We start from the raw sequence: 17,865 nt of genomic DNA on the forward strand, positions 1-17,865 counted from the left end.
GTTTTGAGGTAATGAGAGAATGTGGAGAGAAGGGGAGGTGTGCCTTTTATGGTGACCTTGGTCTTGGACCTCTTGGTGGTAATTGAGATGCAACAAATTTTATTGGTTGAGTTGCAAAGGTGGCAATTCGGTGCAATGGAACAGGTCTATGAAACAATCATTAGTTTACTATTGTATCCTTTACTACATAAACTGCAACAAAAGAATAAAACATCAACATAAAACTATAAAAGTACTATGTAAAATGTATAACTATTTCTGTTACTATAATACAGAATATAACATACCGACAATCTGATATACAGCTTGTGATATTCAGGGCTTGAAAATTCATTACAATATTCACAGAAAGAAAGCACTTTAAACTAGTTTTTTTTATCAAAATACTTAATTTGTGATTCGTTCTGATAAATTAATGTATTATTCAGTTACAAATGAATAGAGAGATATATATATAACGAACTAATTAATCTAACATTTTTTTTTTTTACCTAGATCGATACCAATGATGATTTAGTGTTCAATTTATGTTTTATTGTTCATCGACAAATCTGGTGCTCTCCATGTAGGAGGTCGCAGGTTAAAAATCCGAAATGAACAACCATAAGATATTAAATAATTAAATGACTTTGTTAACCTTCACTCAAAAAACAAATTAAATGTGGTGCTTCGCTAGATGTTTGTCTGAGCTCTAGATAGTCAATATGTGTGTTTAGTTTATATATTTTAGTTTTGGGATTTTGAGTTTTCAATTTACACTATTTAGTTTGAATTTTTTTTTTTTTTTTAAATCCTTAACATTGTTGTGAAGTATAATAATTTGAATGCTTAATTGTTCAATCTGAAATTCTTTAATTAACAATCTGTGTGTTGTATTGTTCTATTTATAAAATGCTCAAGTATACATTCTCTATGCCCCATTTATTGTTTAGTTTAATACTTAGTAATCTGTTTACTTTATTATTGAGTTTTTTAATTAATATGTATTTGATTAATTTTTCAGTAGTACGTTTAGATAATTTCAGTAGTCTATATGTATGTTTTATTGTTCAATTAATTGCTTTGTCAGATGTTCATATATATATAGGAGACCGAATCTCCTGCACTCTTGGGGACAAGAAATTTTTGCTCCTAGAGTTACTACCGAATAGGTCTAAGGTGAAGCCCGAGATCAAATATTTAAATATTAAAAGCCACTCCGGACTCACCCAGCAGTGATTCTAGAGGCAGGAATTTCCTCTCCGGAGACAGGTGATCCGGTTCCCATATATAGGAGCACTATTATCAGGAGTTGCATGGGAGTTTGTGTGAGGTAGCAAGATAGGTATATATGTTGTTAATTTGAAGTATTGAATAGTTAAAATAATGTTGACCAATGGCAAAGATTTGATGGACGAAATTGAGACCACTAAAATTGCAACAAAAAAGGTAATATGAGGAAATTCACAAAAAAATAGTGTCACAAAGATTCTTATTTACTGTGCTTTCACTAATTAATACTATTTAGCTTTCTTTATATTGTACAATAAATTAAGTTTTTACCATACATTAAATCATTTAATGAGAGCCACTAGACATTTTGTTACCTAAGAGTATCCAAATGAGTGGTTTAAGACTAAAAGCTCAGACTCTTTTTGACTGAATAATAATTCCCAAGTGTTCTTACCAAAAGAAAAAGAAAAAGAAAAACAGTAATTTCCCAGGTGCTAGTTATATCTAACTTTTTTTAAGGTTTAGTTCATAAGAACATTTTTCAACAACAAATTAGGAAACATCTAGCACTAGCCTACTTTATATAATTAACTAGATAATATGGGGCATCTTATTATTAGCATTTTAATTCAAGAATTGGAATACTATTATTGAAAAATACAAAATATTGGTATATAGTGGTGAACTTGATAAAGAAAATGTTTAATTGTGGCCTCAAGATTAGTATTAGAGAACTACAGCTAGCTAGTACATTTTAATATTATTTTTTATTAATATTTTGTTATATTTTCCTTGTATCTTTTTGGTTTTACTCAAAAGGTTATGTTGATGTTTCTGCACTGGTTTTATATGTGGTCATTGTTAATTAGTCCCCTCTACTAAGAAAATAATATAAAGGAAAACTTCATTTATTTGTATTTGTTCTGAAAGAAAAAAAATATATTATTTGTTTATTTGTTTAGTTGCAACTTTTTCTGAAATAAAAAGACAACTTTATGAAACATTGAAACATCAAGAACTTAACTATTATATACATAAATGAAACTTCAAAGTCAGCCCTCTTCTATGCATCTTTTTTTTTAAATGTCTTTTTTTTTCTGTATTTTGTGAAACAATGGAGGTTTCCCTTTCAATTGTTGTTCACTTGTTGCATATATGAAAAGAAAGAAATCTACCTTCTAGTGAACAGTTGCTAGATGTTTCTTTTAAATATTGCGAATAAAAAAAATATTTGTAGAAAAGAGGTTTTAGATGTTCTTCCTTTGTTATTTTTATTATTTTGAATCATAAGGTTGTTTCTGAAAACAAACGCCAAATGCTATGTGACCCTGGATATGTGATGTTTACCACCAAATGGAGAGGACCTAACTACTTTTTTATTTTTATTTGTTGTCATAGCTTTTAGACCAGAGAATCTTATGAAGAGAAAGGTTATTGCTTTAATTTTTCATTAGAAGAGGATACTTCTTTTATAAGATGTTCTTATATATAATATTTTAATCATACTTCTTTTATAAGATGTTCTTATATATAATATTTTAATCATCCTATGAGCTCCTGAAGAAATAGACAAATTAAGCATGCTATTTAGCTATATATTTTAAGCACACTTGCTTGGAGAATCCTAGTGATAGTCTAATATTAAATATTCTTATAATTAGATTTCTCTCTGTTCATTGGGCTTTTAATATTTCAACAAAAGATACTCTCATGCACTATTGCACCTTTGCCTTGCTAAGATTTTTTATTTTCCACTAGTTATTTCTTGGGATCAGATTTTGAGTGTGTTACCTCTTTCATACATTAAGGAACGGTAGTTCTTTTTTTTTTTTACTGTGCTTATAATTATATTTTGATCATGAGAGATAAATAATTTTTTTGAAAATGTTCTATATAAATTAACTCAATCATTCATCATTAATTAAAATCCATCACATTTAGAACTTCCTATATATATTTCTAACATTAATTATATTTTTATTTAGTTTTGATAATACAAATTTATTTTAGAAGTAACACTGCTAATAATACAGAGTATGGCTAATATAACATCAGTGTCATTTCAGTCTATATAACACCAACTCCAAAACCTATCAAATCGAGTTCAAATGGTGAATCCAAACCGGTCAAACCAATTTACTTTATGAGTGATGCGTTTACATGCAAACTTTTTATATTTTCAAGTAATTTTAGTATCAAATCAAGCGGCAAAAAAATTGAAAAATGAATGTATTAAAATTAACTTAAAAACTCACATATTTGACCGCTTGACTTGATACCAAATAAACTCAAAAATTTATAAATTTTACATGTAAACGTACAACTAATGGACTAGATCGGTTTGAACGGTTTGGATTCATCATTTGAACTCGATTTGATAGGTTTTGGAGTTGGTGTTATATAGACTGAAATGACACTGATGTTATATTAGCCATACTCAATAATATAATGCATGTTCAACTTAGGGTATGCTCCAGAAGAGATAATGCAAAAAGATTAATTAGAAGAGAGCGGAAGGGAGATCAACACTGACTGCACTTTGTTGCTTGCACCCAAATTATAAAATCAGTAAGTGAACAGACGCAAGATATATAAAGAGATTGAAAATGAAGTCGCTATATAAATGCATGCATCTACCTTTTTCATCATCTCAAATAGAAAGGGAATGAAAATAAAAAAAGTTCATGTTACTCTCTTTGCATGTCTCTCCTTTCTTTTCTTTAACTTTTTTACACATTGAGCCTTAACCACTATAAATAAATGAAGTGTACGTGGAAGACATGAAAATGGTCCAAATTAATGTTGTTCAATTGGTGTTGTGCTTGTCAGCTTGTGCTTCTAGTAATCCATGTTTTTTCTTGACTTTTTAGAGAGACAAGGGACCGTTGCCGAATGAATGTGGATCATGACAATTGGATTATAGGTCAACTCCTCAGTTGCTACTTGATTTGACTTGACATTGCTACCGAAATTTGAGAGTTGGTATGCCAGGCTTTTCAACTATTTTTTTTAATCACTCAAAATTGACCAAGAAATTGAATTGAATTTTAATCATTTTACTTGCTGTTTTTTGTAATGTTTTCCTCCATAAAAGACTTGTCTCCACTCTATATATGTGTATCCATTGCCATTCCATTCAATTTGTAGTACAGTCATAATTAATTGACAATTTACGTGACGAACGAGATAATTGTGCATGATTAATTATCAAAATTGAAAATTAGAAATATAGATAAACTATTTACGACTTTTATATGATTTAAGAATTGATTGACCATTAATCAACTGAGAACATATATACTTTTATTGATATGTAAATATCACTTATAAATATTTAAAATTAGAAAACTTGATCGTTTATATTTATCTTAAAAAAATGGTGGGAAGACATACCATGTGACCCTTCTATTGGCAGATTGAAACTAAATGGCAAAAAAAGCTGACAAATGTATGTTTTCAATTTGCAAAAACATTCTGAGAAGATTTTTGTTGGCCAATATGGCAATATTATATCATGCATTCAAAGTCTTTAATGTAACCAACTTGCCAACTTGTGTACTTAATATTTAATTAATGACGAAGATATACGTTCAACAAAGTAAGATGCAAGGCTACATGCCATTCACACCCCACAATTCCAACATAAATAGGAGCTATGATAGGAAATATGCTGGAGAGCACAAGACAAATTGAAGCATTGTTTTTTTTTTTTTTTTTCTTTTCTTTGGAGGGGGGGGATTGCAAACAGAAATAAAACACATATTATAAACAATTACTAAAAGTATCTCCATTTCCACCTGGAAAATAATTTTGTTAAAAGTAACACATCACTGTTAAAAGTACCACATCATTTTTTTTTCTATAGCATAGATGCAGAGTAATTACTAATTTAATAATCTTGATAAAGGTATCATATCAATTGTCTCTAACAGCACCTAGAGTGAGTGAATATGGGTCCTTTTAAAATTTTAATCTTAAATGATTTGATATTCACTATAAAAATATATCAAGCATATATGTACGTAAGTTGTTTTTGACGGAAACAAGAAAATTTAAACTAAGTAAATGTACGTAAATTAAATAAAAGAGTTAAGAGACACTTGACACGAGATATGATTATAGAATTCGGCACGAATACCTGCGTCTCCGGGACTTCGCGACTTTCTTGATATCACACCTTTCTTTACTCAATGAGAAAGGAGTACAAGATGGAACCGGTGAGTCTTTACAAACTCCAAGAAGTCACCCAGTCCGAGCACATAATTGGCTCTTGAGCACTAAAGGCTCTAGTGTTTGAACAAACAAGAGATCTCACACAAACAATATTGAATATGATGGAGTATGCTTGAGATTGTTGTAAAGATATTGAAGTTTGATGCACAAGCAACAATGGAGGATTCTAGATCTGTTTCAAAAACATAATATTGTAGTTTGAGGCAGCTCGAAGAGATATGTAAACCCTAGATTTTGCTTCTATTTATAGAGAGAGAAACAAAATAAGGTAACTGACATCAACTGTTATAATAGGCAATTAGCCGTTGCAACAGTTGGTCCCATTTAGTAGGTTTTACTGTGCTGGAAACCATAACGCTCATTAGGCGTTACAACGGCTGTTACAACGGAACTCTCTAGAGATTTTGGGGACCAAAATGAATTGTTTTGTTACAATGCTTGATTGGTCGTTGTAACGAAATAAATCGATTATTCTGTGGATTCCGAAATATGAATTGTTCTGTTGTAACGATTTAGGTCAATTACCTCAATCTCAAGCATACCAATTTCACATATTTCTAATTAACAACTAGTCTTGAGTTAAATCTTCTTAGTCGATTCCTTTGTTCATTATAGCACATCATTGATACGTGTAGCAATTGATGATTCATCCTTGATGTATATAACAATTTTATGTCATCATGTATCTGCATAATATCTCAAGACAATAAACTGTAAATTTAACTATGTTTTATAAATCTAGTCAAATAGTCCATCAAAACAAAATAAAAAAGCAAATGTAATCAAAGAGACTAAGTAGATTATTGCATAGTCCTACAATATCACTTTGCAATTGCTTTCAAATGTCATAGATGCAGAATAATAACTTGCAAAGATGTAAATATATTAAAATATTCAACATGTCTCACAAATTAAAATTAAAATTTAATTACAGGAATATACGTAGATTATTTGAATGTGATGCAATCTTGCTAAATTAATTATCTTTCTAAAAGTGTTATTATTGCAGGATGTAGATGGTTTGAAAGTGATGCAATCTTGCTAATTAGTGTTTTTTTTTTTTTTGGTAAATGACATGGCATACTTTGCTGTTGCTTTTAAGTGTCAATTTCAGGGATATAAAAAGAATAAAATTGTAATAATGTAAAGAAATTGTATTAAAATATTTAATATGTGTAGTTAAAATGCATCGTAAGGATGAAATGATTCGAAAGTGATTAAGAAATTATTATTAAAATTATTGATGCGTCAGGGGGAAAAAAAAAACTATTTTTGGTAATTATAGAAACAGAATATCAGAGGATTCGATCAAGATAATACAGGTTGAATCTATCGCGCCTTCTTTTATTTATTTATTTTTCACTCTTTTTTGCCTCAAACAACATCTTTAGAGGGAATTCTAAATAAAGGATTCTTATTGGTCTCTTTAGAAAGACTCTTTTGACGATTGGGCTAACCGGCTAACTTTCACAAGTCATTAAGTAATTGTTTAAATAAAAAAAATTAATCTAGTAGCAAAAGACAACATTTTGTCTAGAGGTCGTGGAATTGAAACCCGAATAAAGGATATTCGGAGGGAGGGAGAGGGGAGAGTTCGCATCTTCTGAATTAAGTCCCAGCCTAAAACATAGGTTCTTCAATATTAGTGTAGATTTAATTCACATAAATTTTAAAGCTGATCGGATGGTGCAAGTGTATTAACTTAAAAAATTCCTTTTTGAGTTAATGCAGAGGATACGAATTCGTGTGTGTGTGGGGGGGGGGGGGGGGGGGGGGGGGGGGGTCCGAAAAGCTTTATAGACATTAAATAAAGTTGGTAGGATAGACCTTTCATTTTTGTATGCAAAACAAATTAATTGTTTAACTCATGTTAATTTTGTAACAAATATGCAGTTTAAATTTCAAATGATAAATATGAAAATTCAATCTTATTTTATAGCATGCACATAAAATGAAAGGACATCGAAAGAAAATTCTATGTTAATTTTTTTTTTGTGTCCACATGGTATACGGAACAAATCTGTATATTATTAGAGATAAGTATAATTAATAATACTAAGTAGAGAGATGTCATCATCTGCAATACTTTGTACAATACTTACTAGAGATGCATCTAAATTTTCTAAAATTAAAGAGCGACTTTTGAAGGTGAATAATGAGTTTGGCTAATATAACATCAGTGTCATTTCAGTCTATATAACATATATAACACCAACTCTAAAACCTATCAAATCGACTTCGAACGACTAATCCAAACCGTTCAAACCGATTTACATTATAAGTGATGCGTTTACATAAAAAAAAATTTATATTTTCGAGTTATTTTAGTATCAAATCAAGCGGTAAAAATATTTTTAATGTCTCTGTACATACATCTTGAACATAAAAAAAATTCGATATGCTATTATGTTTTATTGAAATAAATACTAAACATATAAAAAATAAAAAATGTATGTTGTTGCAAGGAACAGCATTTACTATTTGATTCATTAAAATTTGAACTTTGGTGGGAATTATACTCAAATTGCATGTTGACTAAAGCAAAGAGAATGTGCCCGGGCCACTAACCTCAACTTGCATAGACCCCATGAAATCAAATGGCAGAGATCCAAGCACTGATTTACTCAAAATGTCTTTTCAATTTTTTGGGTCAATGATAGAATAGCAAAACCAATTATGGAGAGAAATTAGCAATGACACAAAACTTTTCTCATGAATCATTGGCTTATCTCATTTTTAGATGCATTGGAAAAGGTTGTCTTGCTTTAGGGCTTTGCTTTCATCAAATCTTGTGTCCCAAAATTGGGGTCATTTTTTCTTGTTCTTAGTCTAATTCCAAATATGAACAACTTATTTAAATTTTGTAATGAAATTTGACAAGAAAACAAGCCCAACTCCAGCACAGAAGATCCAAACAAATTAACTGTCCCACCACAAACTCTAAACATGAGAAGCATGATGCAAATGAGACATGGGGCATGATTTCTCTTTGAAACCCTTGGTACCAAAATAGACAGGTACTAAGATAACCAAATTAAAACCAGTAGGCAACAGAGGGGAAGTCAAAAGGATAAAACACTTGCACAGTAGTACAGTACCAAATGTGCATCGTTTCTTGCCCTCATTGGCATTGAATTGAATCCAAAGTGTGTTGTTTTCAAGCATTGATTGGTTGGCATGACCAGCAAGGGAATCCAGCCAATCACAGCGCAGTAATCTCCTGTGCACAAACATGGTATCTATGGAAAATGAGACCCACTGTACAGTGAACCATATCACTCTCTCTGACATACTGACACTGCCTAGACAATCAGGAATTTTTATCCCTTAGGCTTAAATAACCCAATTTTAACTTTGGATCTGGACCGTCAGATCTGTTTAGGCACAAATATTAAAAGGGGCCCATACATTCCACCTCGGCCATATTGGTCCAGATTCTGATCGAACGGTCCAGATGCAAACTCAGAATTTGGATTACTTTAAGGGATCCGGATCCGACAATCAGTGCGTGTGTTTTATTTACTTGCTACATTTTTGTGTGTGTGCTGTAAATGAAGATAGATTGAGTGCATTTTGATTCACAGACCAGAGAATGTCAACGCTCACCTTGGGAAGCACCAAAAAATGTTGCTTATTTTGTGCTCCAAATCAGAAAACAACTTGAAATTTCACACCAAAAGAACTTGAACAAGAGCAACTTCACTAACAGGTACTAAAATAATTCAGTAAGAAATGCTAAGCAAAGAGAAAAACAGTCTAAACAGAAGTTTTATATAAGGTGTATATTTTGTTTGAAGTATGATATTTGTTAAATAAAAACTCAAATATCAAAATATAATTAACCGTTACATTTGATCTATATCATTTTCTCTGTGCATATATAAAAGATTACAAACATTTTTACTTTGTTTTGATCAGTATCAAGAGCTTGTGAAAATACATTGATTTAACGGTTTACGACATTTCAACTTTGTTATAAACTAGTTTCACTCATATAATTAACAAATAAAAGAATTAAAGAAAAAATAATAATTCCCAGAGTTCATCAGAGCTGAACAAGTATGGAAATTTCAATTCCTTATAATATTAGAAATATAGAACACACAGAAAAACAGAGAACAGTGATGTCTTGATAATTTGCTTTACAATTGATAGTTTGAAATATAACTTCAATTTGTTGCTATTAACGAGGAATAATTGTTTACTGGAAACATCTGACAATATAGGATAAAAAGAAAGCATAATCAAAACATGCTTTTTATCCTTCTAGGTCAATAGCCTAACAAAAATAGTCACAAGCACTATAACGGTGGGTGGATCTTCAATAATTGATTTGTTGATGTGCTTCAAGACTTTGTACTAAATATGAAATTGAAAATAAAATAAAATCGAAATTTGGTATATAATTTGATGGAGCAAATTACCAAAAATGCTAAGAAGTTTGAATTCATTAACCTCCACTATCTTTTGAAGACAGTTGATGTGAAAGTTTAAAATGCGAAGAAGATTCATTTGATGAGTTGCATATATATAATTGCAACAAGTTGAGCCAGTCGTGCTACTATCGCATTTCATATCAGGAGTGAGGTTATGATAATATGCATATTATAGATAAACCCAAATTATAGATTCATATCTTCATTTTCATAGTTCAAACAATTAATTCGAACTATTAAACACAATCTTCATATGAAAATATACTTGAAGATAAAAAAAATTTATATTTTTTTTAGATAGGTAGAAAATCCCTTGATCTAAAAATCCTAGACCGTTAAAGCTAGGGCTGCTAATGATTAAGGTTCGGCTCAAACTCGGCTCGGCTCAATGAGAGAAGCAAAATGATTCGGCTCTAACTCGGCTCACTTTTAATAGAAAAAAACTCAGCTTGACTCGGCTCATGTAGGTACTTGGCTCGACTCATGTAAGCACTTGGCTCAACTCGACTCGTGAGCTCGCGAGCCGGCTCATATTACATGTTGAAAAAATGATCATTTAACTATTTTAAAGAAATGATCGAAGTGAAATAGAGATATTCTTGTGACTTTAAATTACATGTTGAAAAACTTTAATTATTTTTTAAAGAAATTTAAAAAAACGATCATTTCTTTAAAATAATTTCAAAATGCCAGCTTATATTACATGTTGAAAAACATTGAAATTTGAAAAAGGAAAAATCTGAAATCTGAAAAATTTGAAATCTGAAAAAATTTGAAATTTAAAAAAAAATTGAAATTTTGAAAATTTTGAAATTTGAAAAAAGTTGAAATTTGGAAAAATTTCAAATTCCAAATTACAAATTTTTTCAGATTTCAATTTTTTTCAGATTTCAGAATTTCAGAATTTCAGAATTTCAGAATTTCAGAATTTCAGATTTCAAATTTTTCAGATTTCAAATTTCAAATTTTTTTAGATTTCAAATTTTTTTCAGATTTCAAATTTTTTTCTCATTTCAACTTTTTTCAGATTTCAAAATTTTCAGATTTCAAAATTTTTCAGATTTCAAATTTTTAATATTTCAAATTTCAAAGTTTTCAACATGTAATATGAGTCGGCATTTTGAAATTATTTTAAAAAAATAATTTTTTTTCAAATTTCTTTAGATCATTTCTTTAAAAAATAATCAAAGTTTTTCAACATGTAATTTAAAGTCACAAGAATATCTCTATCCCACTTCAATCATTTCTTTAAAATAATTAAATGGTCATTTTTTTAACATGTAATATGAGCCGAGTGTTTACATGAGTCGAGCCGAGTGTTTACATGAGTCGAGCCGAATCGAGCTTTTTTCTTCCAAAAGTGAGCCAACTCGAGTTAGGGCATTTTTTAGTTTTCAGTCCAATTCATTATGAAATATTGAGCTGCTCAACTCATTGATTCGCGAGCCGGCTCGACTCATTAGCAGCTCTAATTAAAGCAGTTTTTTTTTTTATCTATTTTAAAAGATTGTATAAAATTCTAAGAAACATATAATTTTTTCCAAATATATTTTCATAGATCAAATTTAACAATTCGGATCGACTGACTCAACTTTAAAAAAAAATAGAGATATGGATCCATAGCTACATAATGTGCAACTGCAGTTCTCATACTTAAAACTAGTGTTGTAAAAAACGCCCGTGATAGCCGAATAATCAGTGACGGTGGCCAAACCGTCACGCATACCCTTAATGGAGGCATGTTTGTGGTGGAAAACGTTTAATTGGCCGATTAATCGGCCGATTATTCCCGTTTATTCCTATTTATTCCAATTTTGATTTTTTTTTATCTGATAGTGTGTGATAATAAGTTTTATAAATCATGTATTGCAGTTTTGTTTGTACTTGAACATACATTCAATATTTTTTTATATGTGTTTTTTCTTCTTATTTACTTTAAAATTGATTAATTCTTCTTTTATTTATTTATCATATATTTTTCTTACTAATTACTTATCTAATTTTTTCAACGACATATTCATTTATGAAACTAAGTTGTTATTATAAACTAAATTTAGTGATTTTATATTGGAATGTTTCATTTCTTGCACATAATATATTATTAGTATTTAAAATTTTAACTATTGAATTTATTTTTTCATTAAATAAATGTGTTGCTGACACATGTAAAGTGTTTATGCGTTAAAAAAAATAAGTATAGTGTCATGTTATAATAATAAAATTAAGTTAAATTAAATTTATTTGATAAGTTTAATGAGTTAAATAAATTATTTTTAATAAATTATGATATATATACATAAATTTAATAAAAACGTTAAATTATCCACATAATTCCAATTAATCAGCCGCATACCGATTAATCGCTTGGCAGTATCACATCCGTCCGTTATTTACAACACTGCTAAAAACAGCAGCTACATAATCCCGCTGCATGAAATTGACTTCCAGAGTTTTGAGTATCAATATACTAGTTTATAGTCTAGTTAAATTCAATTTGTGCTTTGATTTCACAACATATTAGTTTATAATTTAATACAAAATATAATTCCTAGCTTTCTGCTTTCCTTTATCATCTCTTTTTCATTTTGATATACCCAAAAAAAAAAACAATCTACATCTTTTAGCCGAGCATTGCAAATCTATAAAAAAACAAAACTTCAAAAGACAAAAAAGAACATACTGTGTACAGATTTCCTGTAGCCCTCTTCAACTTTCTTTGCAATACCCTAAAACTCAAAACTTTAAAAGAATTTGGTGCAAATAAAAAGGAGAAAATAATAAATTTAACCGAGCATAAGTTTAGATGCTGTAGAGAAGAGATGCAAAATTTTGCATCTCCGTCCAAAATTAAAAAAAAGGGGGGGGCAAACTAAAAAAATGGTTATCTTCTTGACTTTTTCCTAAAAAGCATATGCTTAAAAGGACCTTTAAAAGACATTGTATATGGTTGATGAAGCGGCGGACCTTTCTGTTTTCTCTTCCCTGAAAACAAAAACAACAACTTAGATGAGAGTCGAAATAAAAAAAAATTCAAAAAAGAAAACAACGTAAAAAAAAAAAAATTAGTAGAAAACCTTTTGTACTGCTATTGTAGGAAGGCCCTTGAGTAAAATTAGAATTCTCAAAATCTTGCTTCCCTCCTAAATCTTGCAAAACTGCCTCCATCAAAGAAATACTGGTACTGGTACTAGTAGTTGCATCTACTGTCTCCCTACTGCCGTCTAACTTAATTATTTTAAACCCTCTCTCTTCTTCTTCCTCAACATCAGCATCGTTCTCAATTTTCTCCCTCTTTTTATTTTCATCACCAATTAAATTTATTTGTAAAATACTCCCTACTACATCCTTTGTTTCCACAATTGCATCTCTGCTATTTTTATTTTCAACCATTACATCTTTCTCATCCTTCATTTGATCTATTTTCTCTGTCTCAGCACATACTTCATCAATTAAATTGCTTAATGAACTAGTAGTATTCTCTTGCATGATTGCCTCATTACTGATGCCAACAACTCCCTCAGGGGCATTATGGTCTTTTCCATATTCATTTCGAATTAATGGGGTATTATTTAGCTCTCCCCCAAATCCATTGTTCTCAGTATACAATTCTTCCTGATATCCATCTGACACAGGGACAGAATTGTCTTTTCCAGAGATGCATTCCTTCAATAGAGGCTCAATTTTGTTGTGTAAAATTTCATCAGACTGGTTTGGGCCACCAGGAACAAGGGTAATATCGTCATTTGGTAAACCACACTCATTCAATAATGCTTGTTGATCAACTAATTGCATTTTACCAGACACCGGGGCAGAATTGTCTTTTTCAAAGCTGCATTCCTTCAAAGGAGCAGGGTTAATATCGTCATTTTGTAAATCACACTCCTTCAATAGTGCTTCTTGATCATCTATTTGCATTTCATTTGACACGGGGGCAGAATTGTCTTCTTCGGAACTGCATTTCTTCAATGGAGCCTCCATTTTGTTGTGTAGAGTTCCATCAGAATGGTTAAAGTCACCGGGAACAAGGGCAATATTGTCATTTTTTAAATAACACGCCTCAAATTGTGTATGCTGATCACCTAATTGCATTTCATCAACTTTGGTTTCTTCTAAAAGAAATGGCTTTTCTTGAACGATTGAATCAAAATCAATTGTTTTTATATTGTCACGATTAGAAGGGTTTGGGTCAACTTTGGAAATCTCTCCTAAGGATGGCAAATCCCCTTCCCCACTGGAGAGTGGATCCCACTTGATCCAGTCACTGACTGAAAAAGGTTCTGAATCCGATTGATTTGTAGGCACTCTCTCGATTCGAATTGTTTCCTTGTAGAAATGCTTCTTTCTTAAGGCCTTGGCTAGTAGCGACCTATGCCAAAGGTAAATTTAAAAAAATAAGCAAGCAAGTAAATTTTTCTTTTAAAAAGAAGGTTCAATTGTATACTGATATCATATTAGAGTTAAATAGAACCCAACATTTACATGTTAAAAACTAGCATAAGATATATTGAAAAAAAGGCCTAGTTATGATCCTCCATTTAAAAGGAATTTAGAAAGCATAAAAATCAGAGTACAAATAAGCACCACACAATAAAAATAAGCACACTCCAAAGAGTGAGGCTATGGTACTATGCAAAGCACATATAGGAACGTACTATAGATTAATATCTCTACGTATAAAGTCCAAACAATCGATCTGAACTGTTCAACATGATCTCCATGTGAACATATACTTGTAGATCAAATTTTACATTTTTTAAGATTTTTTTACTAGATTTTTTATTTATGTACAGAATCATTTGATCTAAAGATTCTAAGACCATTTAAAAGTAGTGATTTTCTACCAACCTAAAAAAAATAGTAAAAAAATTCTAAAAAATATAAAATTCGTTGTTGCGTGTTTTTTGAAACCACTCTTATAGTTTCTAGACCATTCTTAAAAAATTCTGAAGATTCTAAAAACTCCTACAATCTTAAGATTCTAGACCATTCTGATAGTTTGCTGTTGCATTCTTTTTCTATTAATTACGCAGCCTGAACAAATCTACCACACCATTACATAACCTACACCAGACAACTATAGAACAAATCAATTTTTTTTTATGAAATTAGTTAAATATGCAAGCAGACTAACCAGCAGTTGTCAGAGATGGCAGCTTTCGCTCTTTCCTTGGAGACACCAAGCAAAAACGAAATTAAATTTGATACATCATTGGGGCCTCTTACTTCATTTGCATTTGAGGCACCGCTTGAGATAATAAGGTTTTTTCCTCTTGTCAAATCAGCCAACATCTACACATGCAGCACACCCACATTTTTATAATGGATCAGTTCGGTTGAATTTTTTAATTACTTCAGTTTTTTAAATTTGGTTCGGTTTAGATTTTTCAAAACCAAAAAGAACGAACCAACGAACTCTATATGGTTCAAATCCATGCTTTAGTGTGATTGATGGTTTAAATTTTGGTTTGGATGGTTTAGAACATCTATATATTTTGTATGGAATTGAACAATGTGTGTAATGTCAACTATTGATACATATATATTCATATTTATTTCTAAGATTATTAAATGTATTTGTGTATGTATTGAGTTTTGACCTTTTAAATTTTGATCTCTTATTTCGGTTCAACCAAACACACTGAAATTCACTTTGGTTATTTTGGCTCGGTTGTTATATGGTTGACAAGTTTAATTCGGTTGGTCCAATTATAATTTACAAAACCGAATAAAATTTTGGTTTGACTATTTTGATTTTGTTTTAACCGAACCAACCCAATGAACACCCCCTATATGCGGTAGGTCACATAATTAACAAAAACAATAAAATGTTCAAAAGAAAATTAAAAATAAATGTTAGTCTTCTCCTGGGCAGGTTTAATTGCTAGGCAACGGAGTTTTGAAACATGATAACTAAGATAGCTAAATGAAATATAAAACTAAACTAAAAAAACTTATTTAGGCAGTCTGAAATTACTAACCTTAGCATCAGACAGTGCTTGTTTCTTGATACTGGCATTGTCACTGAGAAGATGGGAATAAGTAATCTCAAAAAATATCCCTCTCTGCAATTGAAATATAATCCTATCATATTAGTACTTTTGCAAAATCTGGGCAATTGATTTAAGTTAACAAGGCTATGTGATTATCAAGCTTCTAAATAGCGTTTATAGCGGTGTAGCGGGGAAACAAAAAAAAAAAGCTTTAGCGAAAAGCGGAGCTATAGCGAAAGCTATTATAAATAGCGTTTTTTTATTTCAAAAATTATATTTTATATTTCTACTAATAGTAAAAAGAGTGATGCTTCTATGGATATAAGAGCCTATTTGTAAAATGAATGTATTTTTATTTTCAAAGTTCAAACAGCCGATCCGAACCGTTCATCTTGTTCTCCATATTAATATATCTTTGGAGACCAAATTTTACATTTTTCTGAATTTATTTACTATTTATTAAGATGGGTATAAAAAATATCAAATTCAGACCATTGAATTTTGTACCCATCTTAATAAATAGTAAACAAAATCAGAAAAATGTAAAATTTGGTCTCCAAGCACATATTAATATGGAGAACAAGATGAACGGTTCGGATCGACTGTTTGAACTTTAAAAATAAAAATATGTTCATTTTACAAATAGGTCCTTATGTCCATAGAAGGCTTTGCCTAGTAAAATTGTCTCGTCAAGAAAAAAAATATCAAATTAATTAAGAAGTTCTAATATTATTCATATTAAACCAATACAAAGTTCAAATTGTCATTCAAAATATCCCTAATTCAAAAACTATCGATATATTTTATATTCAAAATATACCACTACCATATATTAATGCATGATACAAAATTTAATTGATATAGCGGTATAGCCCGCACATGTTCCATTGTATTGATATAACTTAATAAAGTAAAAAAAAAAACCAATCTAGATATTAAGGCCCATTAAAATTGCAAAATCATGTTTTCAGAAAAAAAAAATTGCAAAATCATAACCCATGTAGCATACCGGACCGCTATTGCCGCTATTGCCGCTACGCGCTATAGCGGACCGCTATTACCGCTATAGCGTTCATACCTTGATTAGCGCAGTTTTAGCCCGTAACTTAGCTTTCTGGGTCCAAAACCGCTATAGCTAGCTATTTAGAAGCTTGGTGATTATATATATGAAATTTTGAATTTACAGCGTACCTTGATTGCAAGTTTAACTGACTGATGTCTCAGTCGAAATGGTACTCTATGAGAGAAGTCTAGTGAAATCAAATCAACCTGCACTCAAAATAATAAAACAGAAATTTAATAAGCAAAATTATAGAGCATTGCAAATGATCAAAATCATAGATGACCGATATTACTGAAAACCCATAACCCTGAACCCTAAATTCATAGACAGTAAAGTTTGCTTTCATTAAAACACATTCATTATCTGATTTCTATAACAAAAACAGAGAAAAAAAAAATCTAAACAAATAGAAATCACAACCTCAGAGAACTTGCACACATGTTCAAACGCCTGTATACTAACAGGCCGAACAGCTACGACGTCATACCCTCTCAGTACAGCAGAAGTGGACCCCACAGAACCAGCACCCGCGACAGTGTCGACGGACACCGTGACCCGAGAGAACTGTCTGAAGGCGGGGTCCCCATCGCCGTTGCCTGAGACGAGAAGGCGGCGGTGGAAGGAGGCGGAGGCGGCGAGAGAAGGCGCGGCGGCGAGGAGGGAGGAAAGAGGGAAAGGAGCAATGGCGCAACGGTCACGGTCGGAGATGACGCCACGGAGGGAGAGATTGTAAGAGGCACCGGAGTAGCCCAGTTCAAGGAGACTCACAACGGAGCGGAGGCGGGTATCGCGGTTGCCTCCGGCGGTGGCGGTGTAAGGGAGGTTTAGGTCGAAGAAACGAGACATCGCATCGGCTGACCAAAAAGTAATACGGTGGTTTATAAATAGGGGTCTGTTTTGCGATTCGTGCCAGATTAAAACTGACGACTCA

At 31.2% G+C, this 17,865-nt stretch overlaps 1 protein-coding gene across 1 annotated transcript; it reads right to left on the reverse strand.

The window, feature by feature from the left end:
* Window positions 1-12,361: 12,361 nt before the first annotated feature.
* GAF1 (Polymerase/histidinol phosphatase-like protein) lies at window positions 12,362-17,865 on the reverse strand. Its single transcript, XM_078324762.1, has 6 exons — window positions 17,355-17,865; window positions 17,063-17,140; window positions 15,860-15,943; window positions 15,013-15,170; window positions 12,956-14,247; window positions 12,362-12,863 (listed from the first exon to the last, which is right to left on the reverse strand). The coding sequence occupies exons 1-6, from the start codon at window positions 17,778-17,780 to the stop codon at window positions 12,763-12,765; spliced, it is 2,139 nt and encodes a 712-aa protein (XP_078180888.1). The 5' UTR covers window positions 17,781-17,865; the 3' UTR covers window positions 12,362-12,762.

Source organism: Carex rostrata, chromosome 23 (genome assembly GCF_964058835.1).
Source record: "Carex rostrata chromosome 23, lpCarRost1.2, whole genome shotgun sequence".
In the NCBI taxonomy this organism is placed as follows: Eukaryota; Viridiplantae; Streptophyta; class Magnoliopsida; order Poales; family Cyperaceae; genus Carex; species Carex rostrata.

Excerpts from the sequence above, each read along its gene's own strand:
- GAF1 (XM_078324762.1), bottom strand. The coding sequence starts at position 17,780 with ATGTCTCGTTTCTTCGACCTAAACCTCCCTTACACCGCCACCGCCGGA. Across the intron at positions 15,944-17,062 it reads CAGTTAAACTTGCAATCAAG|AGAGGGATATTTTTTGAGAT; the intron begins GTACGCTGTAAA and ends TTTCAATTGCAG. Across the intron at positions 15,171-15,859 it reads AAGCACTGTCTGATGCTAAG|ATGTTGGCTGATTTGACAAG; the intron begins GTTAGTAATTTC and ends CTGCATGTGTAG.